The 12,586-nt window shown below is 39.7% G+C and overlaps 1 protein-coding gene across 5 annotated transcripts in view; it reads right to left on the bottom strand.

Moving 5' to 3' along the window:
* ECPAS (Ecm29 proteasome adaptor and scaffold) overlaps positions 1–12,586 on the bottom strand; it is a 65,613-nt gene that overhangs the window by 48,697 nt on the left and 4,330 nt on the right. For all 5 annotated transcript variants that reach the window (XM_062624284.1, XM_062624285.1, XM_062624283.1 and 2 more), the window contains exons 2-5: positions 7,473–7,603; positions 3,716–3,832; positions 1,461–1,579; positions 5–157 (exon numbers count right to left, since the gene is read on the bottom strand). In XM_062624284.1, the coding sequence (XP_062480268.1) occupies positions 5–157; positions 1,461–1,579; positions 3,716–3,832; positions 7,473–7,603 (520 nt within the window). The remainder of the gene's footprint in view (positions 1–4; positions 158–1,460; positions 1,580–3,715; positions 3,833–7,472; positions 7,604–12,586) is intronic.

Here is a 12,586-nt window from a genome sequence, read left to right as displayed (position 1 = left end):
TTACCCATAAGGCATAAGAAGAACATCCAACATAAAGTCCAAAAGCAGCTGTACAGTCTTTGGTTTTTCAGCAAGATTAAAAGGAGAAGCTGCTGCTTTCAGTGGTTCAGCAGGGTATTTCATGTGAAAAAGGGTTGGTATTAGAAGATGCATTAGGCTGAAAAAACAATTATATTTACTGCAACCATTTAAAAAAATCACACCTGTTTATTCTTAACATTCAAGAGAGAAACCTTTAACAACAAAGTTGGTCCTTAATAGCAAGAAAAATCTTAACACAAGTTAAACCGATTCACAATCCAGTGGCCTCTTATTTGCCACCTGAGGTACTTAAAAATGGAAGGCAGAAGATAACAGAAGATAAATTAGGATTTGCACTTAAAATGGAACACGTGTGTGTATATATATATATATATATATATATATATATATATATATACATATATATATATATATATATACACACACATATGCATGCATGCATGCACACACACACATCTGGAGAGACAAAGCCAAATGCCTGTGTCCAGACTTTAAATGCTTCAGAGTTGAGCCACAAAATACAGGCTAGGACTGTCTCATCTCTAAGAAATTTAAAGTTTTAAATCTGAATCTACCTAGAGCAGAAGTTGATTAATATTGCTCAGCTTCACCAAGGAGTGCACACTAATATATTCATTATATAGCCAGATTTCTCAAAGCTCTCTTCACTCATGTAATTGCTTTTCAAGACAGGTCAAAACCATGGTCTCAGAGAAAACAATCAGGTATTTTCAAACTGATCTCATGAACAGAACCAAGATTTTACGGCAAGAACTTTCAGTAAGGTCACTTTAAAAACACCTTCAGACGATCACAGTGACACAGAGTGAATGAAGATCTGATTTGGATGCCATTTTCCACTGCCAGCATAGTGGAAATCCATCTCAAAATAAATAAGGAGCAGGTCCATGATTAACAGTTGTCTAGAGGGTCTTAGTACACACCAGTTCCAACTTCAGTCTTTTTTATTTACTACAACTGAGTAGGAACTTTTGTTCTCACAATTTAGAGTCTCCAATCTGAGACTTTTTATTGGTATTGCAGTTGCTGGACAGAGGATATATACTGATGGTCTAGATTTAAGCCAGAAGCCAGAATTTGATGAAGATGGATAGGGGATATGGACAGGCACATCCATCATAACACAGACCCTCTTATCATACCAGGAGTCTGCTGCTGCAGAGCCTGTATATTATTTTAATGTTACATTGTATGAATTCTTTGTATCACCCAAACTACTGGATGGCTGATTCAAATTGTTCAAGCCAAGAACATCCTAGGCAATGAAGAAATCACCAAGGAAAGGAAAAAAAAAAAACACAAAACCCAAAACCAAAAAAAACCCAACCTTTTAACAAGTGATACAATTTTACTAAACCGGTATCAACAGCATTTGCTCCAAGAGTAAGTAGTTATACCTGTCTTGCTGTGGTTGAGGTTTCCCTTCCATTGCAGTGAGAAGTGTTGGAGCCAATTCACATTGTTTTTCCACAGGCAGACGGGGGTATCCCATCTTAACATAAATTATGGTAAAATTCTAAAAGAGTAGAAAAAGCACACATTATTGCAACAGTGCAAAAGAAATACCTATTCTTTAAACTCTTAAATTGTGTTAAATAATTAGGTGTTGGAAATAATGTTTCGGAAGACCAGTTTCTAAATAACTGGACTGACAGCTGTTAAAGGGGAGCCTCCCCTTTCAAAGGAGGAAAACAACAATGCAAAAAGCCCTCTCTAGCTTCTCTTACTTGCTGCCAATTTCACTAACAGCAGTTTTACCCAAGGAACAGCTTCAAGGAAAGCAAATATAATGTTCTCTTTTACCTATTTCTGAAATAAAATAAAAGGCAATATTGAATAAATACAAAGTAGCACAGGAAAGATTTCTTTTGAAAACATGTTTCTCAATCATCATAATTAAAAGCTGCAAGTGCAATCCAAACAGAGCCCAGTGACAGCACAGCACAGCAGAGCAATACCAAATACTGGACTATGTAACTGCTATCATGTTGATACAAATCCAGTCAAGAACTGCAGAGATGAGAATTGTGCATTTGATGACCTGGTTGGAAGAAGCATTGAAATGAGAAGTCTTATACTTCTTTGTTGATGTGAGAAGTCTTATACTTCTTTCTTTGTAAGTGGTACTTCTTAAAATTTTATGAAGCCTCGTGGCACATCACAACATGCACCACTCAGAGACATGAATGAAAACAGGTTTTTGACATGTCCAGCCAAAAGCACAGTTCATGTCAAGCTTGCCTTCAAAGAAGACAGTTTTACTGCTCTGCCTTACACACACACTTTAGAAGCTCTCAACGATTTCCAAAGGATGAACTCCAGATAATCCCACTTACTTAAGAGTTAATCTGATTACTTGCATACTACTGCTGTGGAGAGTCTAATCTTTCCTCCATCAGTTTCTAAAATGCTGTATTTTCCATTTATGCTGTATATGACTGAACAGTCAAATAAGGACAGGCAGTTTCCCTCTGATTTTATCACTCTTTTTTTTTATTCCCATGATGATGATTTGCAATAGATCCATCATAGTTGAAGTGAAAACTGTCTTCATACTTTCTCAAAAACATTTCTGAATCATTTTCACTTCTTAACCTACACTGAATGAAACCGTCTAGTGAAGTTTCCCCATCTATAAAATAAGGATTTCATCATCTTTTCTTGCTCAACTAAGGTCTTAGGCCTAAAACCACATAAAAATACAGGTTCTCATGTGATCAGAGAAATACAGATGTTTTAAGTAAGACTTTGAGACCGAACAACGTTTTAAGACCCTGATCCTGCACATATCAGGGTGAGGTTTGGTAGCTGCTTGCAAAACCTAACTTGTAACAGTGAACAGACCCTCTACAATACAAGCAATGTGTCATAGTTTAAGCCCAGCCAGCAGCTAAGTACCATGCAACTGCTTGCTCACTCCTCACATCCCCAGCAGGGTGGCATGTGTTGAGAGACTTGTTTAATAATTTACATAAAAGTAAAATGTAATACAACAACAGGAAATAGAGAGAGGGAGGAAGGAATAAACCACATGCCCTGGGGAAAAAAAAAATCCCAAAGAAGTGACACAAGTTAGCACCTCCTGACAGATGCCCAGCTTGTCCCTGAGCAGTGGCTGGTCCCTCCTGGCCAACTCCCCCCAGTTTATATACTGGGCATGATGTGCTGTGGTATGGAATAACCCTTTGGCTAGTTTGGGTCAGGTGTCCCGTCTCTGCTCTCTCCTGCCTTCTTGTGCCCTTCCTCACCGAAAAGCATGAGAGTCACAAAAGTCCTTGACTTACAGTAAGCGCTACTGAGCAACAACTAAAACATCTGCATATTAACACAGCACTGTACCAGCTACTAGAAGGAAAGTTAACCCTATCCCAGTTGAAACCAGGACAAATGACAATTCATGTGTTCATCAATTGTCAAGGGTAATTATCAGTAATTTGAACAGAATCAATAGTGTAGGTGATTCATGAAAAGTTTCAGCCACAGCAGACTATAAAGTTTAGTTAAAAAAAATAAAAAAATCTCTTAAAACATCATCCTCATGACAGTAACATACTTACTAGGAAATATGACAGATCTAAATGCAGGAGTTTTAAAGAATATTCTGCTTGTCACAAGTAAATCAGCAACTGCTCTTGGAAGAAGAGACACTTACGGTGACAAAAGACACTGCAGAAGGATCCTGATATTGAACTAGCAATGTCTCTACTGGAAGTTGAATTTTTGGACGACTTTTGATGCGCTTATTCAGATGAACCAGCAGCTCCATGACCTGACAGGAAGAAAACAAAAAACATGAAAGCACCACCATCAATTTTACCACTTCGGACTCCACACATCACACTCAGTCCACTGTGCAGGCTGAGATTCCCAATTGTTTAATCTCTAAGAAAATGGCATCCATCATTTATTGTATTATTTTGAAACTACTCTGACATGTCTCGGGTCACTGTTAAGCACATAAGTCTCAAAACAATAACCTCCATCAACAGAAATGCCAGGAAGAAATTATTACTGAGGATGACCAGGTATTTCTACATAGCTGATTACTCAAAACCAGGTTGGACAGGGCTTCGAGCAACCTGGTCCAGTGGAAGGCATCCCAGTCCAAGGCAGAGGTGGTGGAACTAGATGATATTTAAGGTCCTTTCCAACCCAAACCATTCTGTGATTCTACAAAACTGAGCCTTGTTTAGAAATCTGCATTGCTTTGGCTGTAACTTCAATTCATGACACCGAACAAAAAAACAATGAAAAAGAAAGTTATCAAGGGTGTGTATGAAAACTACGTTTGCAGTGGAACAATACAGAACTGAAATCCTTCAGGGAAGAGGAGAAGTCAACAGACAGCCCATGAATGTCAGGCAGGAGGAATGTGTAGCCCTGCCCTAGGAAGGCAGAGACCCAGCAGAAACGCCAATGGAGCCAGGCAGCAACACTGGGGGAATGGCCCTGGCATCTAGTGGACAGTGAGATGAGCAAAGGCAAAGGTGCACTGAAACAAGAGAGGTGCAGAGTGGTATTTCCCATGATGAGGACTCTGAAGTACTGGAGCAGGAGCCCAGTGAGTTTGTGCAGTCTCTATCTGTGGAATCTTTTCAAGATCTACCTCAATAAAACCTTCAACATTCTGGTCTTAACTTGTAATGGACCATTTTAAGCAGGAGGTTGGTATGGAGACAATCTGAGGTCACCATCAAGCTCAAGTATCCCATGATTAACTACTCCATTAAGTAGTTTCTTTCCATGGTTTCAGCAAAGTGTCATTTGTAAATCCACTAAAAATCAAAACTGAATGGAGGAACTCAAAAAACTACAGACAATCTCCACTCTGGAACAATGTCTCTTGACACTGAATCACACTGAACGTCTGCATCTCGATCACAAACCCGATCAGGTTCTCAAGCAAGGTGGTGCAATAAAGTGACATTAAATGGGGTCAGCTCAGCTCCAGTAAAACCAGAGCCACTCCTAAATGCGTGATGACTTTGAGCAATTAAAGTCAAAAAAGTGGGCACACTGGCCTGTGCTTTTCATAGCTCATTACCTTGGTCATATACTGGTGAAAAAGCAGCTAAATCACTGTCACTGTAGTTTGTCATGGAAACTTCAGAACAATATGCTTGCTGATCTGCATATGAGCGAAGACATCATCTTTGCATCCACTACATAGCTAGGCATCAAACAAAATAACATCCAGATATAATTTAGAGAAACTGTATAGCTGACCATAAGCATGTGACTGAGACCAGAGATAATCTGACAAACTAAAGTACTGCTGACAGGTATCAAGTTTCACTGCTGCAAAAATATTATACCAGCAGTCACAAATTCCTCCTATTTCCAAAAGGAAAAAAACCTGTCTGCACACACTTTTTTGTGAAGGAATAGAAACACATGAGTACAACAGAATTTGAGGAACCCAGTCAAGTTCCTGGTCAAGGAACATGGCGACTGGTGAAAAAAAAAGCCATGGCTGGCTCAGATCATGTGTGAAGGTTTAGCTCATGTCCTGCTTCTCTAATCATTATTATCAAATTAGTGCATGAAGGATCTCATCCAGCAGTACACATCTGACATAAATCAGGAAAACATCTGCACTTCGAGGACAACTGCTTCTCAGGTTTTTGCTGGCCTTACACAGGCTGCACAAAGCGACACCATGCTCAGTCTGGCACAAATGGTGCTAGCACATCAGTACTTCTTGGAGCACATCTGAACCAGCAGAGTAAGACTATGGATTAGTTCTGTGTCATTGCTCAGGTAACTGGTTTGGCACAAGGCATCCTAGAATTTAATTTAACTCATCTGTCAAACCATGGCCTGAAGGATTACCTTTTCAGGGTAAGTGGATTAAGAGAATGAGTTCAAATTACTGAATGTTGCACTAATATTGACCTGACTGTCACAAAATTAAGGGCAGGGATATGACCAACACAGCAATATGTTAAGGCAGCAGGAATTAAACTTTTAATTTCCCCTTTCCATAGCCAGTACCATTTTGAGGAGAAAGTCAATCTGTGGAATTAAATTAGTGTGCAGTCAACCCATCTGGTGTACTGAATAAACTACAGTGTGCTTCTGAAGCTGGGTGAAAGCAAATCCTTTAACAATTGTATTAATCTACACTTCAGCAGTATACTGGCACCACAGAGATGTACTTTTTTGCTCACATACCTATACTGTTGAAAGCTTCACTGTCAATCCAATTAAAATGGTGCAAGTTTTCACACGACAACTGACTTTGTTGGCATTTTTTTGTTGCTGTTACTGGGTTCTGTTTTTTTTAACCACTACAGTAATTGCAGAAAAGACACATGACAATGGATGGCAGAGTTATGTCAATGCCTATAGTCAGTTAATGGGTGGATAAAGAGTTTGTCCTCTTTCCATTCTATTTCCTCTACTTTATTAACCTCTATTAGATTAGCTTTCCAATCACTTGAGAGTTCATTTAAAAAAACATATCCTTTTCTCTTACTTACATTGCCTTAACACAATTTTGAGGCTGGCGCTGAATAACAGACACATTCTTTGCTGTCCGCCAGGCAAAATTAGCATTAGAAAGCTAGGTGTTTGTGTTTAAAAGTCATGAATGCTTGAAAATTCATCAGACTTCTTAAGACATTCCCCAGTCACATTAATGGCAATGCAAGAGCAAGAACTGAAAAGATTGAAAAGCTGAGGTGTGATGTAAGTAACAGAAAACAGCAATGTGCACACTGAACAGATTTACCTGCAGGTTACATACACCACAGTAAATCTTCAGTGATGTGAAGTCACAGGTGTGCAGATGAGCTTTTATCCCATAACCAGGGAACTGAATTTCCCAGGTACATATTAAATTCAACCTCCAAAATGGATTGGTCCTTGATCCTATGCCTGTAACCAGGCAAGGATTAAACAGCTTTGAATGTAGAATTTAAGATATACCTGAATGAATTCTGTGATAAAGCTGCCTTCTGTACCAGGGAACTGAATTCCTTCAAGTATGTATGAAATTCCATCTTCAACATTATTTGGTGCTTGCTCCTATTCCTACTGTCAGACAAGTGAATGACATCAAGGAGTATGTCTTCAAGGTCTTTCATACACAGAACTAAGCCTGGCCCACATGTGCCATGAATGCAGAACAGTCCTAATATGGAAGCAAGAGCAACTGTCTTTATGATACCAAGTCTAGGTCTCAGGCTAACTCACAGCTAGCTGGCTTCAACTGGAAACAAATGCAGCCTTCACGCAGCTACAAGAGCCCATGCGTCTGTAAAAGACCTTGCTGATACAATCAATGACTGTTTTCTTTAAGCCATTAACAGTTGTAGGTATAGTAGTACAGTAAACCATGATACATCAGGGGCATTTCCTTCTCCCTGAACAGGACAACATACCATTAGGATAAACTGCACCCTTACCTTTTTACGAACTCCTTCTTGTGTGCTGGACAGCTTGAGGAGTACAGGGGGTAGGAATTTGGAAATAATGTTCTGTAACTGCTCATCTGTTTCTGCATGGCCAAGACGCAAGAACACGCGTTCAAGTTGATCTGCAGTTAAAAAGAAATACAGGAAAAAAAGAGAAATTGGTTGAAATTCAAAATTGCTGTAGCAAGAAAACAGCATTTTTTTAACATCCCCTAATGGGCTTCTAAGAAATGCCGTACACAACTCCCCAGTTCTTAAAGTACTTTCATCTCAACATCACTCAGCACAGATGCATCTTGTATTTTTAACACTACATGAGCAAACAACTGACAGCCAAAACCACCCTGGTAGCTTCCAGTACCAAACTCCACAATTACATGGAGACAACTTCTGTCAAAGACAGAAACAGTCAAGATTTCCTTTGCTTCATTCTCCTTTTCAAATCAAGGTTAGGACATCTCCAAAGGTGCAACAGAAAGCTAGGACCTCCAAGTCATTCCCTGCCCTTTCTGCTTTGACCACAGAAGTGTGCAGCTGTGGGGCTATTAACTCTTGAAAAGATGTCTGTTGCCATTTGCATTCAGATCATGATGTTCCATACCTCCACTATTTAACCAGAAGGCAAATTCTTATTATTCTTCTTCAACCTAGAGTTCTGGTCATATTGTAGGCATCGTGTCAACAGAAGAAAACCACAAAGCACATACAACCCAAGTCCAATTACAGTTTATATGGCAGAAAGAGTCTAGACAAAGCACAAGATGCAAGGTTGAGGCAAGCTACACCATGGCAATTGTACAAATAAACAGGCTGCACACCTGAAAGCACAAGAAACAAGCTACAAAGTGGAAACCAAGGTCTTTGAAACCTTGAGACTATTGTTCCAGAGTAAATCTGATAATTACAGGACATTACAGGACTTTGTTACATAGGACATCTTGACACAGGCTAACCTATTCTGCTCACAACTTTCCATTAAACTACTTACATCTTCCAGGAAACCTTTACAAAGCTGTACAAATGCTGACCGAATCAGTTACTGACTTTTTTACAACTTGCTGCTCTTCTTTCCAGATGTCAGTTATTACAATAGAAATAAGATCCCAAGTATGAAACATAGGACATACTGCAGTAACTTAAAACACAAAGCTCCTATTACTGTACTACCAAGGTGCTGGGCATGTTTTAAAGCTTTCACCTTCCTCTGGTCAGCAGGTCTCCCCCCCAGACCCAGGAGGGAACACAAAAATAATAACTAAAAGAACCAAAAAACAACCACAAAAAACACCTGCAAAGAAACAGAAGTTGCAAATCCTACAAGATCAAGAGAACAGGGGGCAGGGGAGAATCAATAACATCTGTTTTTTCAGTGAGCTAGCAGAAGATCATTTCAAGGAAACATATGAGACCAAAATCCTCTGACAAGCACAAGGACTGAGGACCATCTGTCTCTAGAAAAAGAATGTAAGAGTCCCTATTTTAAGTCCCAGCATGCAGCTGCTCCGACAGCTAAAACAGAATAAAAGCAAATCCTCCCTGGCACAACATCATCCCCAACTGCCAGACCGTCCTCGTACATGGTATGAGGAGCATCTCTTCTCATTCCACAACACTGCAGGACAGATACATAGGCAGCAATAAGACCCTGGGCTTTTGAAGGGACTACAGGTCTTACGACATCCTACAAGGAGGAAATCATTCCCCCAAAGACTGATCTAAAGTGACATGGTGCAAGCTCAGATTAGAGGAAGACCAAGGAGAACCCTCCTGCAGCACTCAGCTAGCTGTAAAGGACTATCAAGGCAAAAAAGAAAAAAGCACTGTACAGGGAAGAGGTGAAGACTGAGGTGAATGGATACGGTTGGAACCTGAGCTAACAAAAAGGATGTTCAAGTAGAAATGCTGCTTTAGTCAGCAAACCTATCATGATGTAGCTACAGAAGCCTTTACTGTCTTATTTTTTAAATCTGTGCTACCTCTGCACTTAAAGGCCTCACAGCACCACTCCTCCTCTGCCAGGTGCAGGTTAAACATAAACATACCACTTCCAACATTTTGGTTTCTGCTGAGCACATAAAATAGGCAGCTGAAAAGACAAGAAGACTATGAAATTTTACTGTCAGGGAAATTACAAGCCAAGACTCTGTAGCACCTACAACACAAACTGACTTCTAAGCCAATCTCTTGGTTCAGACAGATTTCATGGAACAATCAGGCTGTCCGCTAGTCAACGACATCGTGACCTTTCTTTTTCTAGTTCTAACAATTTCTTTCTCTCTTCTACTCCTTTCCCGGCAAACAATCTCTCCCTCCAGGACCTCCACAGTGTCTTACTAGGAGACTGCTTAGACCACACCAAGCAGCTGAAATAAACAATGCATGAAATTACCAAATCTTTCTCCTCTGCCCTGGAACTCCAGGAGATCACTGCAGACACACTACCCTCAAGCAAGCTGACTGAGGAACCTCCCAACATGTTCCTTCTCATGGCAGACTCAAGTGTAAGCCAACACAAGTGAAGGTATTTCCAAACCTCTTTGTTGTAGCCACTGGACTACACACACCTCGTGGAAGGCACAGAAAGCACTCTGCATGTGCCCACAGGAAGTGCAGCAATGCATCTACACTATTTCCAGCTTCCACCATCATTCTGTTGTTACAAGCTGCAACCAGAATTGTAATAATAATACTGATAGGAAAAAAAAACACCAAAAACCTATGCCCTTGTTCACACTGCATTTGAGATGTATTTATTACTTTTCCTATATCTCTGCCACCTAGTCAGTTAGGCCCTAATAACTTAGGTCTTCTTCAGGTCTTCTTCCCTTAACCATAAGCATGACAGGACTTCTCAACAAATTCAAGGAGACTAGTCACCTGGTGCAGTTAAGAAACTGGTCAGGAATTTGTCAGAGCAGTCTCCTGTGCTGCCAATGAATTGTGTTGTATCCACAGCAGCAACAGGACAGGAAAACAAAGAGCTATAAACCCACAGAAGTATTGCACATCAACCATTTTCTCCCCAGTTTTTATTCTACTAACAATTGCGACCATCTCTTGAGCTGACAGCATTCACCCTGGAGATTTGAAGAACCATACACAATGGTCCAGGAGAGGAGCCAGGGACACAGTATCTGTGGACTCAGATACTTGATGTATCTGAGTACATCAGATGTAGTGTACAGATGCAAGACATATTTGTGCAGATGTGCCTTGCAGATCTGCCAGCTGGCACAGGCAAGCTCCTTTCTCTCTCTGCCTTCCGTCTTCTCACAGCCTTCACCTGGCCTCCTTGTGCAGCCTGCAACAGCAAGCAGACCAATGTGCATCAGACACCAAACAAGACAAAGTGTTTCCTCATGGCCCATCTCACATTTCCACACTGTGCTCTTCACAAGCTTTTAGGAATGAAGACAAAACCTTCTCCCTCTAGTTTTACAGTCCCTACTGCCAACTGCACAGTTGTAATTTCAAGGAGGGAACCACTAGGTTATATGTAACAAAAATAAGTAAAGCAAGAGGTTTAACTTGCTTACCTACCTACCATAGAAAAGAAATAAAAATGACACAAACTGTTCTGAATAAGCCTCAGCAACTGAAATTAATCTACAGCAATCTTACACAACCTGACAGTAAGAGCACTGAATTTTAATTATAAAACTTTACACACTTCAATCTTTACCTTTGCTAGCCAGCACTAAACTTAAAATGCATCCATGCAATGACACACTTTTTCTAACTTTCCTTTCAAAAGTTGACTAATTTTTTAAATCTTCTGGAAGCACTGAAAGAAAGAAGTAATGAAGAGGAGACATTTAGTAATTACAGGCTTACCTCTATCTAAAAAGCCAGTACTTACGAGATCTAAGATTTTACACAAAGGCTTCTCCTTCCTCAATTTCACATCAAACCCTCACCTCCAATTTAGGTTTGCAATATTTCCTTAGTATTGGTTCCCACCTGTAGCACCCTCTGTATTAGCTAATTATTTATGTTTATAAAGTTACTTCTATTGTTAATCTACTGCAGTTCAACTCTGGTGAATACAGGGATGGGGAAAGAAAATACTGTCAGAGACAAAGGTCCAACTTTTAATGCAGGCCAAAGAACTTAAAAAAAAACACAACAAAAACAACAAAAAAAAACAAAACAACACAACAAAACACCAAAAACAAAACACCAAAAGACTGCCATTATTTTATTTACACTAGTAAGAAAGTCGAAGTGAAAGGAAGAAAGCAGGAAAGGAAGAAGACTTCGCCAGAAACACAACTGGAAAACCTTCTGCCAAATCCTGCAGGGCTCTACAAAAACTGCTCCAAGAACAAACTTGGACAGCAGAAGCAGTGGAAAAGCATAAGGGCACAACGACACTACAGTGAGCTTTTCAGATTCACTCTACTGTGGAAAGGCCCCTGCTCTGCCAGGGACTGTTGGAAGAATAACGCAAATGAGATTAAACCACTACTACTACCCTTAAGTGCATCACTGGATTATTTTTTGGATATTCTTTCAAGTTTGCCTTTACAAAGCTGGAAGCAATTTCTTGAAAGAAAGATGACTGTTATGGCAGCAAGAATCTATTTATGTGCAATGTGACAACCACAGCCCCTGCCAGACCTGCCCACTACATTAGAAAGCACCTGAGAAATCATGTCTGGTTTAAGAAGTAGTCTTAGAAATACAAAATGTGTGCTACAGCTATGACAATCAACATTTTACTGTGGGAAAAAAAAACAAAACAAGAAAAAAGAAAAAAAAAAAAACACAAAATAAACCCACCATAAACAAATAAAAGAAAACAAAAGAAAACCCCAAAACCAATCAAATAGCAAAAAAAAAAACACAACCAAGAATGAACTGTACAAGTAGAAAAAAGTAACACTAGGTAGCTTTATTTTTCAAATACATACCACTAAGTCCATGCAAAATTTGTAACAGATATTCATGTATTCTGGCACAACCACAACTTCTTTCAAGGCTGCTGTATAGTATTTTCACACAATATTTCATTTTTTGGTGGTGTTTTCTTGGGGGAAAAAGTGTCTATAAGAGCATGAATATGGAGGATTTAACAACAGACACTGCATATGACAAGATGTTCT

This window comes from Pezoporus occidentalis, unplaced genomic scaffold (genome assembly GCF_034315485.1).
Source record: "Pezoporus occidentalis ecotype Australia unplaced genomic scaffold, CSIRO_AGI_Poc_V1 ctg264, whole genome shotgun sequence".
NCBI classification, from domain to species: domain Eukaryota; kingdom Metazoa; phylum Chordata; class Aves; order Psittaciformes; family Psittacidae; genus Pezoporus; species Pezoporus occidentalis.
The sequence above is the reverse complement of the archived record's forward strand: the minus strand, read 5'-3'. Positions and strand labels throughout refer to the sequence as shown.